Source organism: Pagrus pagrus (genome assembly GCF_965226575.1).
Source record: "Pagrus pagrus genome assembly, chromosome: 9".
NCBI classification, from domain to species: domain Eukaryota; kingdom Metazoa; phylum Chordata; class Actinopteri; order Spariformes; family Sparidae; genus Pagrus; species Pagrus pagrus.
This window is the reverse complement of record NC_140193.1, coordinates 1,930,737-1,954,468: the sequence shown is the minus strand read 5'-3', so window position 1 is coordinate 1,954,468 and position 23,732 is coordinate 1,930,737. Positions and strand designations below refer to the sequence as shown.

The 23,732-nt window shown below is 41.7% G+C and overlaps 2 protein-coding genes across 7 annotated transcripts in view; one reads left to right on the top strand and one right to left on the bottom strand.

Annotated features, from left to right (window-relative positions):
• Positions 1–6,027: 6,027 nt before the first annotated feature.
• On the bottom strand, positions 6,028–23,182 carry rrp1 (ribosomal RNA processing 1). Of its 3 annotated transcripts, none has more exons than XM_084362538.1 (17): positions 23,008–23,182; positions 20,448–20,737; positions 19,910–19,992; positions 18,222–18,279; positions 18,046–18,131; positions 17,678–17,739; positions 17,454–17,583; positions 16,926–16,990; positions 16,432–16,655; positions 13,634–13,743; positions 13,008–13,105; positions 11,802–11,821; positions 11,565–11,711; positions 7,201–8,378; positions 6,946–7,119; positions 6,569–6,635; positions 6,028–6,464 (listed from the first exon to the last, which is right to left on the bottom strand). In XM_084362538.1, exons 2-17 carry the CDS (start codon positions 20,572–20,574, stop codon positions 6,220–6,222), a joined length of 2,874 nt encoding a protein of 957 aa, XP_084218664.1. In that variant the 5' UTR covers positions 20,575–20,737; positions 23,008–23,182; the 3' UTR covers positions 6,028–6,219. The 3 variants fall into 3 exon arrangements, with proteins under 3 accessions (XP_084218664.1, XP_084218663.1, XP_084218665.1); XM_084362537.1 differs by lacking the exon at positions 23,008–23,182 and adding an exon at positions 22,549–22,635; XM_084362539.1 differs by lacking the exon at positions 23,008–23,182 and adding an exon at positions 22,008–22,086.
• slc37a1 (solute carrier family 37 member 1) overlaps positions 22,151–23,732 on the top strand; it is a gene marked incomplete at its 3' end in the record, with an annotated part of 20,561 nt that continues 18,979 nt past the window's right edge. For 3 of the 4 annotated variants that reach the window (XM_084362542.1, XM_084362540.1, XM_084362543.1), the window contains exon 1: positions 22,151–22,289. Of the gene's footprint in view, positions 22,290–22,610; positions 22,701–23,732 lie in introns of those variants that run through there. The other variant, XM_084362541.1, reaches the window with a different exon arrangement.

Genomic DNA, 23,732 nt, shown 5'->3' with positions numbered 1-23,732 from the left:
CAAACACGGCTAAAAATAATTTCATAACTTCTCATTTAAAACACCCAGTTTTGTCTCCACAAACACGGCTGGAAAACGTCCCAGCGTCCTGTCAAGAACATCCAGTCGTCACAAACACGGCTGATAAATATCCTGCTGTTTCGTCCAACAGTATCAGGTGTGTCTCCACAAACGTGTCTGAAAATGTCCCAACGTCTCCTCAACGTGAACACGAACTGACACGTATCGTAGAAAAGTCAACGTGCTGCTATGAAGAAGAAAGTCGAACTCGAGCCTTCGACACGTCCACAAAGTAATCAGTGACTCTGGTGTTTTATAAACTCTATTAATAAAACGTTGTGTCTCTGTTTACAGCTCAGACATCATTTTAATTTCTCCCATGATGCTCGAGCTGCTCCACCTGATCTCATTGACACCAATCGTTTTCCAATCAACAGGAAGTCCCAGAGGGAGTTGATTGAGTGTCAACAGCTCACTGTGAATCCACCACGTTTTTATTTTCCCTTTACACACAGTGAAAACAATCTGAAGAGACGCTGCAGGAATAACCAGCTGTTATTGTGTGGATGCATCAGCGTGGAGACAGACTTACAATAAAAGTCTCTCTGATGCGACCTGTGGATCCTCGTTCATGCAGCAGGCCTGTCGCTGCCTCATGAAGCTACAGTGTGATGTGTTGTTTGTTGTGTTGTTTGTTGTGTTGTTTGTTGTGTTGTTCAGACTGAGCAGCAGAGAGCTGTGAGTCTTATTGTGGATGTTAAATAATGAAGAGCAGCAGACTGTTTGTCCTGCGGTGCATCCAGAGCTGAGACTCAGTCCAGACTCTCAACAACAACACTGACGCAGGGCGGTTCATCTTCTACCCTCAATGTCCTCGTCAAAGGAAACTAGTGACACTAACAGATGGTTACTTACATTAAAACAATACCGTCCCGACATCTAATCAAATCACAAATAAATTTTCTTGCCACAAACACGGCTGGAAAATGTCCTGATGTCTCGTTAAACGTATCTGGTATCGTTGTCACGAAACAGACGGAGATGTCCCGTCTTCTCGTTAAAAACTCAGGTTTTGTGGCCACAGACAAGACCAGAAATGTCCTGACAGCTCGTCAAAAATATCTGCTTTTGTTGTTACAGACAATGCTGGAAAACGTCCTGACTTCTCTTTCCAAATGTCCAGTTTTTCCACGTCTGGATCGGCAGACAGTCAAACGTACAGCATCATTTCCAGCTTCCCTGCAGGTTTGTGAAGCTCAGAGCAGCAGTCGAACTAAACTTCTCTCCTCACAGCTCCTGAAAATCAGTTTTGTTTGGAGCTAATCACAGATTTCATCCGGTGCAGCGCCCTCGAGACAAAACGCCACATGATTGGAAAGCTCAGAATCAAAGTCCCTCTGATTATGTAGACGTCTGCTTCAGTTCATAAGCTAATAGCAGTGCTTACAGTGACTGACACGGCTCCTGTGAAGCCTTCAGGGGTCGTTTCCGCCCCTCAGACCTCCAGTGGATTCGGACAATAGATGTGATTTTGCTGCTCTCCTTCCCGGCGGCGGTGGAGAAATGAAAAGGCAGTAATCTGACAGCTGGGTCGACCCACTCTCCACTCTCACTTTAATATATTTCCAGGCTTTAAAATTTGGGTGGACGAGACATTTATAAGAAAACATCTGAGGTCCGAGGCAGTTTACTGTCGTCAGACTGACTTCATACGACTGACTGACCTCAAAACGATCCGACGCAGCGTCACGAGGAAGAATCAGTGCTCATCACAGCAGAGGCGATTATATTCGTTATTATAATTATATTAATTATTATAATTATATTAATTGTCATATGATTATATGTTATGAGCTCAAGTGTCTTTGCTGTCTGGTTATTCATCTGACAAAGTTATATTTGTATTTCTTTGGTATTTGCAAACACAAAACTGAAATAAAGAGCTGAGGAATAAAAGGAAAATAAAAACATATATTGGCTCATTTCTTTATCTCAGAATAGATTTCATCAATATATTTATTTATAACAAATGTCCCTTTAGACACGTTTTATGCTGCAGGACACTTCAGCCTCGTCTTCAGATTTTATAAACATTTCTCCAAAGTGAGGATAAAAACCTGCATTTACTGTGAAGTGGATGAATCGCTCAGTGAAGTCTTTCATCGCTGCTCTGCAGGCTGACAGATGGACGACCTGAGAGGCCTTTTTATCCATTTACAGGGGAAGTTTCTCTCTGATGGGGGAGGCTACCTCGTTTCCATCTGTGAGAGGAAGTGAGGAGCGATTCAAACGTTGAGGTCATTTCCATTCAGCACATCACCAGAGTGGACACTTGTACAGGCGAAGACGGGGCTCTGCTGTGAAGAAGCTGTAGTGAAGAATGAACAGAAAGCCTGAGAGGGAAAATAAATAATAAATCCTGCACAACACAAGAAACACAATGTCTTCAGAAACTTCAGAGAGGTGCATCAAGTTCACCCGACAGAGCTGCTGGTCGGGGCGACAGACAGAAACGTGTTCGTATTTTAAATAAGAAATCGATTAAAGGTCAGAAAAACGTCTTGGTTTGAGTTAAATTCTGTTTATCAGGGGACACAACATGGTGGGGTTACAAACCTGATGCAGAAGTCCCATGATGCAACAGTGACATTTTAAAGGTTCAGTGTGCAGGATAGCACACCTGACCTAGAGAAATGTGTACATGCATTTATCTCCAGCGGGCCGGACGGCTGCAGTGGACCGTCTCCAGCACCGGGACCGACACAAGCTCAGCACATCACTCCAGTTTCTCACAGAAGCAACTTCAAACTGGAGACTTTAACAAATGAGGTGTAATGTAACGATTAGTCAGCGTTGGATGTGTTTGAAGGCGACGGGCGTCACATCCTCTTTAATATCCCTGAAATGAAAGTCAGCTCAGTGCAGTTTGTTTACAGCTCCGCTTCACAGCGATTAACAATACAGCCACACAATAATAACAAAGAGGACGGACCAGAACCTGCTGCAGGGGTCCACGGATCAGATCAGCTGTTCGCGGTGACATCATCCCACCTTCATCTCTGCTCCAGACCGACTTCACACTCAATAACTCACCTCAGATTGGTGACAACTCGAGTGTGACACGGACAAACACCTGGATGTTTGCTGTGGCCGCCTGTGAGTTCACAACATCGGGCCGGTGTTGTTTCATATTTTTCATGTTATTCTGATCTTTTGTTCAGGTACAAACACACACAGAGGTCTGGTCCAGTTCAACAGGTTCAGATGATGTCAGCTCGTCTTCCTCCAGCAAAATCCATCCAACATCCAAAACATCTCTGTGACTCTCTCGTCATCGTCGCCTCTCGTATCAGTCACGGACGTCTCTGCTTTAAAGATGTTTTTCAGTCTAACTTCATGTCAAGCTGCTGACGACACGTCGCTGACAGCTTGATTCAGACCTTCTTGTTGAGTTGACTTGACGACTACAGACTGATCAACATGTTTTCTTCTCGTCCTCTCAGCTCAGCAGGTAGGAGTTCTTCTTTTTTACTCTTCAGTGACACTTTTCTTAATGAAACTTGACCACATGTCAGGAGCGCACACCTCCTCGTGATCAGGAGGTGTTCATCAGGCTGAAACCAGCAATTAACTACAAGCCAACGAACCATCTCCAGATACAACCACATCAGCAAGGTGCAATTGTTAAAGATAACTCACCGCTGAAGTGTCAGCAGTGACTCAAACTCAAACATAGACTTCTTCTAAATCTCTTATTCCCACATGTCCAGTCGAGACATTTCAGCGACAGCTGAGTCAGTTTTTATCGTTAAATGTTGACAAACATGCAAAACAAAACAAAAGATAACTCATTTCACCACAGACTCCATCATCACTCTACACCGGAGATCCTAAGATGGCCGCCGTTTGATTGACAGCTCATTTGAGCAGGTAGGAGCTTCTATGCCCGCCCTAGAGCCTACAGCAGCCAACGAGTGATCGTGTAGACAGGTGACCCACTCTCTCTTCTTCCAAATCCAGTAATATATAGTTTATATCAGTTATTAAAGCTGAAGGTGAAGTTCCCCCAGGGCGTCATGCAAGCTAGGACCGCCACTGTTTCCAGGACTAAGAAGAGGTTTTTAAAACTCCTCCAGTTGTTTACTTACGTCAAGACGATTCATTTTTGTAAAACATGTTCTCTGAAATGTTACGTTTAAATATGCAACTGAGAAAAATAATTAAACGTGCTATTTGTCCCGACATCTCGTCAAAATTGTCCAGACGTCTTGTTATAAACACATGACTGGAAATGTCCTGATGTCTCGTCACAAACGTGGCAAGAAATGTCCCGACATGTCGTTAGAAATGTCCAGACGACATTAAACATCCTGCAACTGGTCTTACAGAAAACATGTCAGGGAAGTAAAGAGCCCAAAATCTTAAAAACAGCATGAAAACTCAGTTTCCACCTGTAGTTTCTCCTCTTTAGACAAGCAGGAGCAACAATTTAGCAACAAAGTCCACAGCATCATTATTATTCTGACGTGCGGCTGTTTCTCCTTCAAGTCATTAAACTCGACGGCCGTCTGAAATAATCAGGTTTTGTGCTGCAGGTGTGTTTCTGGTTATTGTTGGATTATTTTTCTTTATCCGTGGGTGACGAGGTGCTGAAAATGTCACGTAGCCTCTGAAAAACAGAAACTTCTCACACTAAACTTTATCTCCACTTCAACTTCAGACGAGTGAACGTCAGTGAGTTTCTGGTGAGACGGACGAAAGAGAAAACGCTGCAGGAGTTAGTGTTCCTGCTTCCTCCTGCTGTCGTTCCTGCTTCCTCCTGCTGTCGTTCCTGCTTCCTCCTGCTGTCGTTCCTGCTTCCTCCTGACTTCACACTCAGATTGGAGTCACTTCCTCCACCACACATTAACCACACAGCAGTTTTATATGATATATATTTATAAATGTATGAGTTTGAGTTTCTCTGCATGATGAATCACTTTGCAAACACTTTAAAAATGCAGCGTCTGAACCAGGAGACAGAAACAGAAAACAACATGGAAGCTTTAACAATCGACTTCACACCAACAACATTTGTATATTTCCAGTAAAAATACAATTAAAACAAATGTACTAATGTTTGTCTTGAAGGTAGACGGACACTTGATGTATGACGAGTTCATCAGTTCACTCTGACGCGAACGACACCTGAAATATTTCATTCTTTCTCAAAATGACGTGTTTTGTTTGTAAAGATGAAACCATAAATTCTTTAATCTTGACAGAAAATCAAGTGTTTTGTTGTTTTGTTTATTCAACCAGCTGTTTGTTTTAACTGGTCACATGTTCTGATCATGTTACTTTAATTTTTGGTAATTTTGTTTTTCAATAAAAAATAAATCTAATTTGAATTAGTATTTTATTCAAGTCTATTTGTATTATTTAATTTATTTCCATATTTTGTTTCAGTCTTCTGTAAATAAGTCGTGAAGGTGAAGAAATGTTAATGAGCAGAGAAAGACTGAAACAAACTAGATAAACAAACTCGCTTTGTTTACATGTGGCGGACCCAGCCACCTTTCTAGCTTCATCCACAATAACCTCCTAATCACTGATTGATTGGAGGAAGTTGTTGTTGTTCTGACGTTGAATTGAATTTGTCCAGTTAAGCATTACCTCCTGAAATTAAGTGTTTATAGATGATTTTTTAAAGAGTTTATCTGCAACACACCACTTCTGCCGCCAGATGAATATGAGAAATAGTTCTGGTAAAATGGCTGCAGAGACTGTAACTGTGTCATAACTTTGAGTTTACCAGAGAAAAAAGGACAAAAATCTAAATAGTGAAGAGCGATCTGTTGGGAAGCCGAGGAGGCACCATGTCGGTTCAGATATATTTACTCTTGTTGCGCCGCTGTGATGAGAAACCTCCTCGTGTTGCACTGAGGTTCACTTCATTCTTAGTTTTCACTTTCTCCAAACATTCGTCTGAACTTTCCATTAAATGTCTTCAAGTGTTCGCGGAAGACTCACAAACTGATGACGAGATAAAATTGGAAAAACTGGAATGAGCAACTTTTATTAAAAGGTGGAGTCACTCAGAGGCAGAAAGGAACACGGATATCAGATAAACATAAAAATACTTCTTTATAAATCTCCAAAACAAGTTTTTTTGAAATCAGTCTGTTGAAGAGTTCACAGAGGAGTTTCATCTGTTTCTACAGTCGTCAGCGAGGCCGGTTAGAAGAAGTCTGCTGCTGACGGGCGACGTTTAGGAGTACTCTTTGGAGTACTCTTTGGAGTACTCTTTGGACTACCGGCGCTGGTCTTCTTGGGGGTCTTCTTGGGGGTCTTTTTGACCCGGGTGGAGAGCCGTGTGACCGGAGACTTTAACACCCCAAACTTTGGTTTCTGCTGCGGGTCGAACGGGACTCGTGACGACCCGTCTGGACTCACCAGCAGGCTGCGGTCCGTCTTCCTGAACTCTGACGAGATAAAAAAATTAAATAAATAAAAAACACAGATTAGTGTCGACATCCTGCAACATCTGAACATGTCTGTTATTAATTAAATGCATCTGATCTCTCACCGGCTGTTTTATTGTTCTTGAGACCAAACGTCACCTTCTTGGATTCAGATTTGGGAGTTTGACTCTTCTGTGGAAGAAAAACAAAGAAAAGAAGTCAGACATGTTGCTGACGGTGCAACATTATAACCAACAGAGCAGGAGACATGTTCGAGAAAGATGATGAAAAAACAACTAAAGAGTTAATTATAAGTGTGCTGAAACAGTTAACTTCACTGGGAAAACTAAAATAAAGTTTCCATATGGACACGTTCACTGATCACCCCGTCTGATAAATATACCTTTAATCTCCTCCCTGTATGGAGACTTGTAGTCGTCCAGGTTTTCAGACGCACATCACGTTGCTTTATTTAAATCTGCACTGAGCTCTTCCTGTTTACCTTCTTGCCGGTCCGCGGGGTGCCCGGGCTTCCCTTGGTCTTACAGAAGAGCGGCGTTGGGACCGCAGCGTTGCTCTGAAATGTGATGAAGTCGGACTCGGAGCCCGATGGCGTCTTCTTCTTCTTCTTCTGTGACTTCTTACTGCTCAGAGGTGTGGACGGCTCCGCAGCCTCCTGAAACAAACAATCAGTTTAAAGTTAAATACGTCTCAGAGTTAAATTCAGTCCGATGTCAGATTAAACACTCTCACTGACCAGTTTCGTCTTCTTCACGGCCGTCTCTTCTTCTTCTGCGAGGCCGTTGATCGCTGCAGCCGCCTCCAGCTCGTCGGCTTCGTACTCGAACGTCACAGGGATCTTCCTCTTCTTCTTCTTGGCTGGTTTCTCTTCATCTTCGACCTCCTGCACCTCGGCTTCATCCGTGATCTTGTCCGCTTGATTCTTCTTCTTCTTCTTCTTCGCTGCTGTTGTCACGGTGACCGGCAGTATCTCAGCATCCTCCACCTGCGGGGGTTCGTCCACCGCCGCTCCATCCACTTCCTCTGTGGATTGTTTCCGATTGTTTTTACTTTTCTTCTTCTTCAGTGGTGTTACGATGCTTTCATCCACAGCCGGGGTCGTTTCCTCCCGTTTGTTCTTCTTCTTCTTCTTAAGTGGCACCGTGGCGGCTTCTTGTGATGCTTCCTCAACAACTGAAGTGATTTCAGCGTCTGTGGTTTTTCCCTCCAGCTCGACCTCGACCTCTACCTGAGCTTCAACCGTCACCACTTCATCCGCCTTCAGGCTCTTCTTCTTACCTTTCTTCTTGCCTGGAGTTGTAGCGTCAGTCGGTTTCTTTGGTCCGTCTTCTTCTGTGGTCACACCATTAACCTGTGATTCCTCCTCCAGTTTCTTCTCGGCGTTCTTCTTCTTCTTCTTGGCAGGAGTTGTGGTGTCAGTCTCAGGCGTTGTTGTCTCCTCGGTACCGACTGCTGTGCTCTCTTTTTCTACAACGGCCTGCGGTTTAGCTACAGTCTCGTCTGTTTGTAACTTTGACTTCTTCCTTTTCTTCTTCTTCTTCTTCCCTGTGACTGTAGCATCGGAGGGCGTCTGTGGTTCCGGTTCGACCTCAGAAGTCTTGTCGTCAGTCGTGGAGGGAGATGTGTCGACGGTTTCCTCTGTGACCGTGACTGAAGGTTTCTTTTCCTCAGAGAGAAGAAGAGTTTCTGACGAACCGTCTGAGACTTTTACAGACAAGACGCCGCTCTCAGTCTGTGAACCTTCAGTCTCTTTATCTGCACTTTCACCTCCCTCTGCTGCTGCTTTCTTCTTCTTCTTCCTCTTCTTCTTCTTCTTCTTGTTTTCATTATTCACGGTCAGGTCGGCCGGTTCACTGTCATCTTTTGCAGAGTCTTTGTCCGGCTTGTTGAGTGTCGACGCCTCCTTCTTCTTCCCTGAAGCAGCGGAGACAGACCAGATCAACATTAAATGAAAACGAGACAAAATGTACTTTACTCTTTATTTCTCAAGGACAAAATGTTGAGGAGGTTGTGTGACTGTAACTTCTACTTTATGATAATTCTAGTTGGTGGCTGTAAGAAACTCAGAAACTGATGAAAAAATAGTTTGACATGACAGAAATAAAAGCTTTTGACACAAGAAATCTGCTGTGATATGAACACAGATGCAGATTACACTTAACATCTGTCAAGGAGTGTAATTACACGACCACGTCTGAATGCAGGAACTGATGAAAAACGCCTGATTATTATGGTTTAAGATTGAGCACTTTAATCTTAAAAAGGCAGGTTCGCTCAGACCTCTGAGCCGACGGAAATAAATCACTGCTGTAACGAATCCAACTAATGGACCTGTTCAAGTTAAATGTCCCCGGTTAGAAAAGTTATTTAAGTATATTAAAAAGGCCACATGTGAACTCCCCCACATTTCAGATTCAAACTGCTCTGATTTGTGCTCATTAAAAGTCGTTTCTACTGTTTGAAAAGTTCCAACGACTTTAACAGCAAATTCAAGGACCTTCAATGACCGATTCAAGGGGTGGGTATAAAAAAATAATATTAAAATATTCATGTAAGGAGTCTTATCTCGTAGGATTCAGAACCGAGTCACAAATATCAATCGATTTTCTGAATGTTAATTATCAACATGATGTTTCTAAATGAACTGTGACAAATTCTCGCTTCGAGTTATCTTGAAGTCCATCTTCAAAAAAAGGAAGCGGTGGCAGAGTTTCTTTCATTTCATGACTGAATGATCACGTGTCTGAATCCTTGTTACGACGTCAGACTAACGTTAACCCTCCGACCCAACGCCCTCAAACTCAAGGACGCAACACGGTGTAGCCTGAAACAACTCGGGATGTAATTCCTTACGTTGGCTGCATTAACAATCAATGAAATAACCACTGATACGATCAGAGTCGGCTACATTAGGAGATGAAAGAAGAGAAACTGAACATAAAGTTATTGAATTTTAAATGAAATAACACAAAATAATGACGTCATTTTAATTACGAAGCTCTCGTCTGTCGCTGTTCAACAACTAGCAACAAACTCCAGCCCGTTCTGAGGCGACGACATGGCTAAACTCTGATTGTGTTTTTACACATCACTTGTATTTTAATTAAAAACATTTTCTCACTTGGATGTATTTGAAAAGCAAGCTCCTGTAATCTGTTGATGTAAAACATTTTTTTATTGCATCGGTGCCTCTGATTGTTAAGACATTTTTAAATCGGTAAATCTTTTAACTGCAATTTATCGATTAATCAGATGATGTTTACAACGAGGACTCGCAGGCTTTAAGGTTTGTTTAATGCAGCGTTCTCATTACGGAGCCGTAACCTGCAACATTCAGCTTCAGTCACTTGTTCACGAACGTGACGGCAAATTATATCAGCTTTAATTTTAAAACATATTTCTTTATATTCGTCTATTTTCGAACTTTTTAAGGCTTTTTTTTTTCTTCCCCTTCAGAATCAAACATTCAAGCTTCAGAGGCTGGCAGGTCGGGTTCAGTGCGGCGCCGTCGTGTTTCTCTGACAGAGTTTAAAACATAAAACACCTCGTGAAGTCGTCCGCCTCTGTGCTTCTGTTCCTCGACTGACGTTTGAGCTTCACTGTGCAGAACGATGTCTGAAGACTTTGACACCAGAAGTTCTCATTTTCACAATCAGAATCACTTTATTGATCTCTGAGGGGGGAAACTGCATCAGGAGGAAAGTTTGGGGGCAACTTCGTGAAGTGTGATGTGGGAACTTTGGTATTTTGATTCATCAGGTGCTCGAGGTTCGTTCTTTTTCTTTTCTTCCAGACGTTTCTCATTTTTTCTCTGGTCAAAGAGTATTTTTCCTTATCAGCATTGAGAGTCTACGGATGGAGCGTGTCGTATGTTTCTACAGCCTGCTGAGAAATGCTGTTACTTTGAGCCACGTGAATAAAACTGACTCGGCTTCGTAGGTAGTTTAGCCAACTTTAGAGCATCCAGCCCTGCAGCAGAGAAGTGAAATGAGTCAAGACAAGAGAAGTTTATGTCTTAACGTGCTGTGATCAGTGTTACAGCTACAATCAGAGTTCAGGATTTCGACCGACATAATGTGAGTGAACTTCATCTGAATCATTGACTTTTCAGGGAAAGTTCATGAAAACTAGCTGGAATAAACCTTCAGAGCAGGACTGGGCCTCCCACATGTTCAATTATGTGAAGGAACAATAAAATCCACAGAAGGAAAAACTGCATTTGAAAACGCTGTTTATTCTGGAAATGACGCGCTAAAACTTCAGTAGCATCGGTTTTATATTCCCTTAAATATAAATGTTGACTTTAATTAACTGACTCTCTTCTGCGTTTTCTGTGTCAACTGAAAATACCGTAACAAAATGTAGAAATGTGAAAGTGACCTGCTGAAACCTGGAGCCGCCTTTTTGTTGCTTTTGTCCACATCAGTAAAAATGAGCTAATCCAACACAAGGACTCCCTGTTTGTGCTGCCAGTGTTTGTAGCTCCGTCTTTTGTTTTTCATTTGAAACTATTCAAACTCAAGTTTTTGTTCAAGGATTTATTTTCTTCAACAGACATTCAAAGATCCATTTTAGTCCTTTGTCACATTAAATGGAGCACCGTGCACCGAGCGAAGGCAGAGACAAGACGATCTTGCAACTCCTTCAGTAATCGACTATAACAGCGTCACGTCTGAATAGATTTCTTGTTTTGTTGTTTTGTCATATGCGTGCCTCCTTTTGTGTGGAAAGTAAGAGAGCAAACTGTTATTGAACACAGTGAAAATATTTCTGAAACTCTAAAAGCTGACAAATCTGGATCGAGGCGGATGATTTTGTGAGATAAGTTTTGGACATTATTGCTTCACATCACTCTGGAGTAAGTGGAAATGTCGAAGTCAGAATTTAAATATATTATGGGGGGAAAACATGAAGAATAAATAAAAAGGTGTTCATGTATTTCATCAACTAACTGGTGGTTTAAGACAACAACTTATTGGAGGTTGAAGTTCAAGTACGGCAGTTAATATTTCTTCACCGATGACCTTCAGCTGCCTTCGTTGGTTCCAGATTTGAAAACGTTGCACAGTTAGAAGGTAAAAGGTGAAAACATGAAGATACCTTTTTTCTTCTTGGATGCTGGCGCTCCGTCCTCGTCCTCCTCCTCCCTGCGACCTCCCGTCCTCTTCATCCTCTTCCTGCTGCCGAACATGTCGTCGTCCTCGTCCGTGGAGACTTCCTCTGGATACTCGTCCTGAGGGAAGATACCTGACAGGAAAATCCAAGTAGATAAAGAGTGAGGTCAAAGGTCAATGAGTCCGTTTTAAAGCAGATTAAAGAAAAATCATCAGCTCCTACCTTCACTGAGGTCACGCAGTCTGTGGTCCAACATAAAGACAAAGAAGAAAAATACGTTAGTTTGGATTCAGGCAGAGATTGTTCATGGAGCAGAAGAAACACCAGAGAACCATCAGAGCAGCTCAGAGGGTTAAACACTGTGTGTGCTCTCTGAATGCTGATTGGCTGATGAGCAGCAGAGCAGTAAATCCAGGTGTGATCATCCTTCTGATTTCTCCGACTCCTCCAGGCGCCGTCTTCATCTATAAACATCACCTCGACCGCAGCAGCGTCAGACACGAGGCTGAATTCATTTGACTTTCTGCTGCAGGTTGAACGTGTTTGATTGTTTATTCTGATTTCAGAGAGCAGACGCCTTTTAGCTGCCGAGCAGAAAATAACAGGTGTGACACAAACAGACACGCTGTTTGTTTCTTTTCTAGCTGCCATTGTAGTGAAACGTGGAGGGAAATGAGCAGGTTTGTGGCTTCTGCTGTGTTGAGACGTGGTGACACGAGGCTGCCAGTGGTTTCTATATAATCTGCTTTTTGTTATTCACAAGAACAGTTTGACATGTGGAGTCAAACAGATGGACACTTTTCTGCTCTGCTGACTGAATGAATGACTTTATTTCAAACCAAAAATTAAAACATGATAAAAAACAAACAAGAGTAACAGAGTCCGAAAAGGAGCAGGAAGAAGTAAAACATATATATTTCATTACCACTTTCTCGCTTTCTTCTTTTAACTCAACAAATTATCACATTTATTTACAACTAATATACAAACAACTATCATCAGTTTATTTTCCACCCAGTGAAATAAATAAATAAATAATCCCAGATTATTGACGATCCAAATATCCACCCAGTGCCGAACACAACCTTTCCTCTTCCATACACCTGCCAAAAACATCTTTTTTGTATAGTTTTTTAAAATTGATTTTTATTTATACTATATGAATAAACCAGCTGTGATAATATTGTACACATATATATTTAGAAACCTGCACCGTCAGCTACTTATTTTGGATCTTACTGAGTAACTAATCCACCAGAACACCGATGTTAACGGGTATTTCGTGATGTAATTCAATGATTCAGGTCCAAAGTATTTGAATCATACATGTTGCCCTATAAATACACGCAGTGATCGCCCTCTGCTGGTTGAAATCTGTGGTTTACATTTCTGGCTTTCTGAAGGAACAGTGTCGGAGCTGCTACTCACACTTTGACGATCCTGTAGAGTCTCTGTCTGTTGCGGCCCGGCGTGCCGCTCCGACTCGCCAACCCAAACAACCTGTCCGCCAGAGCTGAGTAATCAAACTACCAACACAAGAAAAAATACCTCGTTAGAGACATAACGAGCTCATCGGCATCGCATGAGACCGACACCTGATGAGGACGAATCAAACACAGAGACAAACTTTGTTCTGATATAAAACTGATTCATGAACGAGGCCGAGGATGAACGACGCCGGCAGACAATTTCCTCAGAACACTTTGATGGTATGTTTTAAAAAATGACTTGCAGTTATCCAGTTTCCACGACTATTTCCTTCCCTACAGGCAGCAATTTTCACTCTGTCAAATTATCAGTTTGCAGACTAGAAACTCGCTTCAAAACAGAGACAATTATTCTGAACAATGAGCCGCTCACAGACGTCTGGAAGGAGAGTTGAATCTATAGTGTGAGAACGTTTAGAAAATGTGCAGCATTTCTGTTGTGAATAATTTACAGCTCACAGGTTCATGAGAACGGACCTTTTTCTAAAACGTGGAGAATAAAACAAGTGTCCTGCGTTACAATAAAAACTGCAGTGTTTTAACAACATGTGGAAATAGAGGCTTCACCTGTAGGACCGGTCCGATGTCTTCGTCACAGGGTTCCTCTGTGTCCGAGTCTTCTTCTAAGTGAAGAAGCTCGTCCTCATCCTCATCTTCATCTTCGTCTGATTTATTGCCTGAAAACAAAGAAATCAGCACAATTTAATTCTCACTAAAATTAGAGATGCACCGATCAGGATTTTTGGGGCCGATCACCGATCACCGATCACCGATCACCGAAAGCAGTATCTGCCGATCCCGATATTGCCGATCACCGATCACAGCGTCAAATCCATAAATTCTTCTATATTGTTGTCTTGTGTAACTTTCATATATTTAATTAATGATTCTTCTTCACAACATTGACATTGTATTATTAAGTATAAAAATTAGGAGATGAGAAAGTATCATGAATTGACCACTGTTTTATTGCAGGCTGAGACTCTTAGAGACAACTTGGACTAAGCTTACATAGTAACTGTAGCTTAATAGCTTAAGCTTTCTTGTGGCAATAATTGTGTACAACAACAACACACAACATGTGCAGTGCACCAACACAGACAACAGTAAACATTTCACTCTCTTAGAGTCAATACAAGTTGTAAACTATAAACCTTAGTTTTCCTGTGGAAAAAGTAATTATATCTTAAAATAAAAAATGGATTATGTGCACCAACATAAACATTTTACTCTCTCTAGAGGCTCTTTCTTAGAGACACAATTTGGAGTTTAGCTACATCTTTTTTGTTGAAAAATAAAATAAATATGTCATACAAATGAGAATAAGAACTATGTACACTGACATATGTGCAACTGCAACATTATCTTTAGAGACACTCCCTTGTCTTCTACAACCGAAAGCGGTTGATGATCAAGGCATATGAATTCCATTACCTTTTTTTTTAGTTCTTTCTTTTTCTTGCTGTCGTTTATATGTCTCTGTTACAGTCAGCTGAGTTAGTGACGTCTGGGTTGCTGCACGCTCCTTTTCTTTCGCTGACTTAGCAGCAGCCAACTTCGAAAACTCCGTATACTCCGCGATGTGAGAAACTTTCAAATGTCTTATTAGGTTCGTTGTGTTGAAATTCTTTTGTAGCACTCCTCCTCGAGGTATCTCCTTTGCACACACCTTGCAAACTGCAAATTTGTTGTCCTTTTCGGACACATTGTAAAATTCCCATACCGGCGACGCCATTTTCAGTGTTGATGCTTTTTTTTTCTCTCCCCCTCCCACCTCGCCTGCCCGCCTTTCAATGTAGAGACTGCCACGCCCCCTTAGGAGACCTGGGTCTGAGAAGTGGGAATGCATGCAGTCAATGCACTGTCTCTATATTGAAACGTTATCTGATCGGCCTGCTTTGATCTATTTTGAGAACTCCGATCAAAACCGATAGGGGCATTATCGGCCGATTGCGATCGGTTGCCGATCGATCGGTGCATCTCTAACTAAAATAACTTTCTATTACGAGACGTAAATCACTGACTGAAAGCACAAAGCTGTTATCAACAGTCGGCAGCTCATTTTCTTTCAATCAACTTGCCAATTAATCATCTTTCCTTTCATGTTGCACACCTGAGGTATTTAGTTTTGTCATATGTTGTTGTCAGAAGGATTCACGTCACAGTCAGGAGGATGTAACGTAGCTGAACCAGCCGTCTGGAGCTCAGCACCTCGTTATCTTGGAGACGACTGAAACCCTTCGTTAGAGCAAAAACTCAAAATGTTGGCCGACTAATTTCTGCTGAGCAGGGGCGGACTTACCATTAGGCAAAACTAGGCGGTTGCCTAGGGCCCCACGTTCCTGAGGGCCCCATAAAAATCCTCATACACTTATGGTTAATACAGTTATTACTTTTTTGCGCACATTAATTATGTTTTTGATTAAAATCCTCTCGCTAAAATGCAGCAGAATGCTAATCGTATTATGTGTGTGTCGGGCCCCCCCTTCAGTCTCCACTACATTGGATCAGTCCATCTTACTGCGCATGTGCAGAACGGATCCAGGAAGACAGCAGCAAAACGAAAACAAACGGCGCGAAGTGGCGAGAGAAGAGGAGAGTATAGAAGAGACAAGTAAAGAAAAGAGGCAGATGAAAAGAAGCTGCCCCAGCCGAGCTGACAAGAGGAGAGAGAAGGAGGAAAACAGAAAGCTGATCTCCAAGTTACAGAAAGTGACTTTTGACTTTTTTGAGGGTACATGGTTTTCACTGGGCAGGAAGGGTTTGAAATATGTAACCAGCAACGTAAATGATGTACAGTAGTGGAGTAGAAAGTGCAGTATTTGCCTCTGAGATACAGCGGAGCAGACAAAATTGAAGTTGCATGAAATCCTAAAATGTCTACGTCAGCACTTGAGTAAATATACTTACACTTCACCACTGGGTCAGAGCCTGATACTGTGTTTTGTGTGTGTTTGTTTTCAGAATGAGGGAGAGAGACAACATGAAAAAGGGACAGGAAGAGAGGGACAACAGGTAAAACACATAATACATGTGTATTCTGTTGAAACGTATGTGTCTGTATAATTGACCTGTTGTTTTGTGTGTTGTCTTCTCAGTTCAGAGGGCCCCAGGCCTGCCTTTGCCTTGGGCCCCAAATTTCTTAAATCCGCCACTGTTGCTGAGCGACGCTAATCAAGTGTGGAGCCATAAATCAGGCTTTAGTACTTTCAGAAGTAATTATTTGTCACCGTAAATTAGTCATTAGTGTTTACCGAGTCTCTGAAGCTCATACAAAAGTAAACGAGTAAATGATTTATGTTCCAATCAACAAAAATACACTCTAGATTTTCTTCCCTGTGCAGTTTTCTCTGAATAACACGTACCATTAATCTGCTTCCCCGCGCTCTTCTTGCCGGCTGGTTTTCTCGTTGTTTTCTCTCTCAGTTCTTCTTCTTCGTCTTCGTCTTCCTCATCAGACGCCTGTCCAGAGTCTGAGTCTGAGGCCTGAGCTGCGTTCACCTCCTTCATCAGGTCTTCAATAGCGAAGGGAGCCTGATCGATGATGGTGCCGAAGATGTTGGTACAGATGCCGCTGAAAAGAATCCGACTGGAGAGACAACAGACGACACAGTGAGCGGACGGTGAAGAGTCAGACGAGCTGCTTCAAGGCATCTGTGCTTTGATTCAACATGTTTGAAATACAACATCAGCAGGCTGAACACATGTTGGTTTGGAAAACATCCATTGACAGCAGAATCAAAAACTGGTCAAAGATTATTCAATATAAATTACAAATTCAACTAAAAAACACGACCACATTTCTAGGAAACAGCGTCACAATGAATGAAGCAGAGCAGCTGAACTGATGCGGACTTACTCTTTTGTTTTGGATACTGTTTTGCAGAACGGCTCGATGAAAGTCAAGTTCTGATCGGCAGTGAGCTGAGAGGAGAAAGACAACACATACAGAGTCAACGTGTCGTCTCATACTGTGGAACGACAGAAGACAATTATAACAATAAGTCAGAAAATGATCAAAATAACAGAGCGAGAATCAAATTAAACAATCTGCACCAGTCAAATAATCTTAAAACGATCTCGAGGAACAGAGCAGAGTCTTTGTCTTTTTTAATCAGACCTTTGAACTCCAAGGAAACGGAAACTAACGAGTAGGTCTGAGCAGAAAATGGTGGCATTCAGCTTTAGATCTCACACAGAAGCTTTTCTTTGCCATTTCACGCTTCAAGTACATGAAGGCAACACAATGACATGATGACACGTGTAGTTGCTCGCACTTGCATGTTTCCGTCCTGACTTTAACATGAAAATGAGGCTTCATTTTTAAGTTTTGCAGCGTGTGACAGACTGACATGACTGTCACAAGCTCCTTTTTGTGTTTGTGTACCTCTGCTGAGCCGACAGCTGCCAGCTCTGTCATGTAGAGGTCCAGGACGTGAAGCTGCAGCCCGCTGGGCGCTCCGCTGCTGCTCTGCAGGAGCTGAGCCGTCAGCAGCTCCAGGAAGCTCGACACCACGCTGAGGAGACACAACACACACCGTTACTCTCTTTTCAAAATGTGACATGAGCGTGATGTAAAAGGTTTGGCAGAGACCGTTTTTAATACATTACCTGCTGTCCCAGTTTTTCCTCTTCAGCATCTCAAACGTTTGTCTGAACATGAAGCGGACCAGCTGTTAGAGACACAGAGGAAGATAATCGTCGTTATTTTGGGGATTTGAATCAATTAAAACATCTCGTTCTCAAACCAGACCTTCAACAACTACCACTGATGTCTTTGTAGAACAATGTGTCGAAGAGTTTGTTATTTTTTTTTTAAACTGATGTTATAATTACTCATACGGCATCAGGTGAAAGTCATTAAAACTTGAAATTTGCATTCATGTCTGGAGGTCATGAAACGAACTCCAAGTCTTCAGTTAGTTCAGAGTGAAAATACTTTAAAGTTAAAACTCATCCTGGATTCTCGTCACACTCACCTGGAAGAACTTGTCCATCCGCAGCCTGTCGATGCCGGTCCACTCTCTTCTTAAGGTCTGCAGGAAGCTCTCCAGGTATAAAAACTCTGCGGGGGGGAACATCGTCGTCATCATTATGGTGAAAAGTTCAAGGATGATTGACTTTCTGTTACTGAATCGTGTGGTGGGAAACTTACGTCCGTCTACGTCCTGGAAGCTGTGGATCAGGCTGGAGATTTGGTTCGACAGCTCCTCCTGAGGAAGAAAAGTCAAGACTGCATTAAATATCAAAGCAGGAGGAGAGAGGTGGTCCACTGAACATGATCATAGAGATTAAAGATTTATGGACGGACAGATACTCAAAGATCTCTGATTTACACTTTGAGTACATTTTCATTTCATCAGGACGCAGCTGAGGCCGATAGCAAATCAATATCTAATCAATAACAATCTTTTACTCAGTATTTCTTTATTATAAAAACAATAAGCAACGTCACTTTTAGCAAGGCTCGCAATTAGTCACTTAGTTAATAATAATGAATTGAATCAGCATTGATAATCAGTTTATCCCTGCAGTTGTTTAATCAAACAAAAGTGACCAACATTAACCTGCTGCAGCCTCTCAAATGTGACATTTTGCTGCTTTCTCGTCTTTTGTTTCATTTCTAATTTAATATTTCGATGTCAATCCCAAAAGAAGAAAAAGAAGAAGAAAACCCAACAGCCGCTTTTCAAGACTTAACCAATAGTGACAATATTTAGCATTCATATGAGGTATTAATCCTCTCAGACAGACTGCCCTGAAATGCTACAAAAATATCATTTAAGGGTTTCTTACAAAGATAAAAGGAAAATACACACGACCGTTGAAAAGTCTGGGATCTGCAGGTACAAAACCTTCACTGGCTGAGACGACTAAACCATATAATCTGACAGCTCTTTTGGGCTTTTAGGTTGAAGAAAGACGATTTTACAAAAAGGTGTCATTTAGTATGAAGAGGAGGAAAATACACTGAACAATGGTTCAACCAGACTGACAACTAAAAGAGGAGAAAGAAAGAAAGTGTTGCCAGATCTGGAAAGAGAAAAAAAACCCAATAAAGGCAACTTTACCCAAAACAGGAGAGCGTCCATGTGATCAGTTGAAATTTTTTTTTGCATTTCATAAGAAGCCACTTCAAAACTACTAGACCTTGTAATTTTACATTTCTGTAAATCGAAGTAACTTAAATCATCCCAAACATGAGGTAACATTCAGTCCTTCAGTACAGTCTCTCTTTCTCACACTGTTATTTCTCCCACAGTGTCTCTGGCATTGTTAGATAAGAAGTTGCTAAAAACACCATTTATCGTGCTATTTTACTTTAAAATGTTGCCTGTGTTTGTGTGTGGAGGGAGGGAGGGACGAAGAGATGGAAACGGGTTTTAGACGAATCCTGCGACAGGAGAAACTATTGCATTTTCACTTCATGAGACAGGGAAGACAAAGAAGTGAATGCACTTGAGAAACAAGTGCAATCATTAGTAAGCGACTGTAAAAAAAAAAAAAAAAAAAGCCCAAGGTTGCTTATAATTAGTGCCTTCTGTAGTCGACCAACATCCTGCATCCAGAATACTGACTGTTCCCATCAGGTACTCAAATAAACACAGGAAAAGAAACCTGAACAGGTATAACAGATATGTTATTCCTCCATCAGCAAATCTCCTAAACCAAGGACATAAGGAGGACATGAAATGAGTGTTAGTGTTGCATGTACTTGAATGTGGCCTACGTATGTCTGTGTCTTTTATTCACTGTATGTATTGTATGTGGCCACATGTCCAAGACAGATTTCCCTCAGGACAAATAGTCATGCTGAAGCAGACACACGGCAGAGAAACGTACCTGCAGCAGTGGTTTGTCCTGCATCCACAGACAGTAGAAGAGACCCTTCCACAGCTTGAGCAGCTCATCACCTGTGAACCCACCTGTACAGAGGACACAACACTGTGACACATGTCCTGGAGCCAGAACAAGTTAGCTACACCACCTTTTATTGATCAGACACGTAATCAATAACCTCTATTGACTTTTTGATAGCTGACTGCGTGTTTGCCCACTAAACTATCAGAACAAGGTTAACGTCTCAGTTATCATTGCTATGTTAGTGAGTGTTCAGTTAGCTACAATGACGAGCTCTTGACCTCACAGCTAACTTGCATCCACACGTGTGCACAGGATGCTATTGATTGAACACAAAGTGCGTCAGCTCATATTACAACAGACATGTTTTAGTCTGAAAACTAACCAGTGGGTTATAACCATCATGTCTTGTTACAACTATTCTCACATTAAAGCAGAAATAATGCTAGTTTAAGCATTTATAGCTGGTGTTAGCCGGCTCTGTCAGAGCTAGCATGCTAACGCGGACAGACTAGCTTACCTGCCGCTTTCTGTGACCGGACATTTATATATTTCCTCAGTTTCTTTATGGCCTTGGTCCGGATGGGTTTCTCGTTGGAGGCTAATCTCTGAGCGAACTGGACCTCCGGCTCCTGAATCGACGCCATGTTCACACCGATTCACGTGGAGAGACGCTTCACCCTCCTCCGCTTTGCTTTGCTCTCCCGTCTTCCCACGTTTCCCTCCGTGCGGCGCGGACTGATGACGTCAATAGAGCGCATCTTGTTGTGGTTCTACAACGTCTCCACAGAGTGGCGTCATCTCCCAGCTCTGATAGACACAAACAACATGATCACCATCAAATTAATAATGAAGAGAGTCATATTTATTTAAAAAAATCTCTACTGTCTGTCTGACGGTTTATGAAGGGAACAAATATAAATTCCACTTTAAAATCCACCTTCTCCATTGGATTGGATCCATTCATTGGAAATGTGGAGAAGTGGTATTATTATTATTGCTGCGGTTGTTAAAATAATAATGATAATAATAATAATAATAATAATAATAATAATAATAATAATAATAGTAACAATAACAATGAGACTGTTGAAATCCTAAAATAAACTAAACCTCTTCATTAAGAATTCCTATAGGAGTTTTAAAAATATATGGGAATCCTAAAGGATTTATTGGAAACAACAGAATTAAAACAGATGTCCAACAGGACTGAGGAAATCTTAAAAGACACAAACATTTTTTTTATAGGATTTCTAAAGGATTTCTAGAAATGTATGTGAATCCTAAAGGATTTTATCGGAAACTTAAAGATCCTACAGGACTTTTTTGACGAGGGATTTAGGACAATCATCAAAGGTTAATGACAAAATAATGACTGTACAAGAGCAAAACACACACAAGCATAACTAAAATATACAAAGTCGTTACTAAGTCGTACGTCAAAATACAATAAACAGTCAAAAGTTATCAGAAGCACAAAGTACAGACTCAGCGAGTTCACTCATGAACCATGGGACAACCTGGCAAACAATGACTGATAACATACAGGTGTGTAACATCTTGATATTTGATATTATTATTATACATCATTTGATATGATGATAGAATTTTTTAATTCTGCTTCTGTAGAACTGATTGAGATGTTGTTATGGTTTTAGCCTGCAATTATTAAAAAACTTGAAAATGATCACAGAGGTTCCTGACATCACGCTGCACAGGAATATGGTGGAGTTTGCTGAAAACAATTCAATTCAAAAAACTTTATTTGTCCCCGGGGGCAAAACAATTCGGTTTTATGGGATTTTAAAAATCTACTTATTGAGCAATACATCTGTAATGTACATGAATTTTACATGAAATTATTAAAAAATACTGCAGTAAAAAAAACTTGAAAGTGATCAGTATATAAGTAGCAATGTAAATACTCAAGTAAAGTACAATTAACTCGTACCTACTTAAAGTAAAGTACTGTACTATTTGGGTTTATGTAGTTATGTACAGTCACATTCCATCACTTCAGCAGTATTTTGAATGCAGGACTTGTACTTGTACTTGTAATGCAGTAACATGGTGGCATTACCTCGTACTTTTACTTCGACAGAGGATCAGATTACTTCCTCCGCCAGAGATCAAACAAACTGCAGCGGGAGCCGCGGATGACGTCGGAGCAGCGGAGAGGAGCGTGCGCCAGCTGTGTGTGTGCGTGTGTGTGTGTGCGTGTGTGTGTGTGTGTGTGTCCGTGTGTGTGTTTGAGGTGACAGTCGCTCGCTCTCACGCTCATAAGGAAGTGGAGGAGGACATGTCGACCAGCTGAACGCAGAACAAACCGCAAAAAGCGTGGATTTCGGTGCTCCCGCACGAGGTAAGTGACGCCGATCGGCGGGAATGTGTCGAATTTAGAACGCTGTCGGGGCACGAGACCCACCAACGGTCGAACGTGTGGTGCGGTTTTAGCTAGCAGCCGTTAAAAATGACAAGGAAGCTCGACGTTAGCTGCGAGTTACCCGCCGCTTTGTCCGCCCGGTGCCTCCGGTTCAGAGGCTTCATCTGCCGCGACGATGTGTTATTGATAGCTGGAGGTTGTTTTTTATAATGGCTACTGTTCGACATCTGATACTCACGAGGGAAACGAGAGGAAATATGACCGAACAACAGACCAACAGACGCTCCGGAGACCGTCCACGTCCCAACTTTCAGATGCTCCCCAGCTTCAGCAAACACCGGAGTCACGTCGGGTCAATTACACGCGTTTAAAGTCAGATTTCTCCATCAGGTCTGTTTTTAAATGAAGCAGCTCTGGTCTGGAACTAAAACTTCGTTTAAATCGCTTCTTTAAACCCACTTTATACACTTGTTTTTATGTGAAGTCACCCTTTATAAACTGATTATCACCTTCCATCTTTAATTCCTGCCCTTAGTCTATTAATCTGTTTTTAATCTATTTACTGTCCTTTATTCTTTTCCTGTTCTTAATTCTTATAGTCCTTTTATTGTGTTGACCCTGTTATTTATTTATATTCTTTGTTACTTGTAGTTAATCTTATTGACTTCTTCTGCTCTGCCTTCTTGTTGTAACTCACCTTTACACCAGACTCCCTCATGTTTGGCTCGACCGTTGAGTGTTTATTCTGTAATATTATCTTCCTGAGTTTTCCTCCCTCTGCTTGTCTGTCAATGATATTATTAAATAAAGTTCATTATGAACTGTGAAGATGCAGCAGGAGCCACTGGGTTTGGTCAGATGAGTGTACCTTCACACAGCCATAGCCTCGAGCGCTGGTTTAAAGTTACTGGACATAAGATGAAACCAGGAGGCTATTTCTGTCCCGTGAGATGTAAAGCCTGTACATGGCAGCAGTGATTATGCTGATAAGAGTCAAACGCATGGATTTCCAGGCTGTAACGTGGCCACAGTCGGTGGTTTCTAGAGCTTTCATACAGCTAAAGCAGCTCCTGGACCATCATGTGGTGATGTGCTCCAGGGTAAATGGATGCTCAGCTGGTCTGCCTTGTAAACCTGCAGCCAGGTGTGTTTCACTGGGTTCAAGTCAGGGGGAAAGGCAGCAGCATGGAGGTTAGAGAAAGGCATGTCTTTGAATCTTCCCACCTTGTAAAATCCACATATGAAATATTATAATATATATAATATATATTATAAAAATGCTCTATCTAGCAGCTGCTGCTGCTGTGCCTTTAAGCAAGGCATCTTACCTCCTACAGTCCATTTTCTAGTACTTTATACTTCCATTAAGAGCCAAAGTATTGCAACAGAGCCAAAGGTGATGTCTGAATGATGAGAGACCTG

Bases quoted from the DNA above. Each gene is read 5' to 3' on its own strand.
- rrp1 (XM_084362538.1), bottom strand. From the start codon at position 20,574: ATGGCGTCGATTCAGGAGCCGGAGGTCCAGTTCGCTCAGAGATTAGCC. The intron at 18,280-19,909 runs GTACGTTTCTCT...TTTCTTCCTCAG, and splicing joins AGGACAAACCACTGCTGCAG to GAGGAGCTGTCGAACCAAAT. The intron at 13,744-16,431 runs GTACGTGTTATT...CTTTGTTTTCAG, and splicing joins CGCGGGGAAGCAGATTAATG to GCAATAAATCAGACGAAGAT.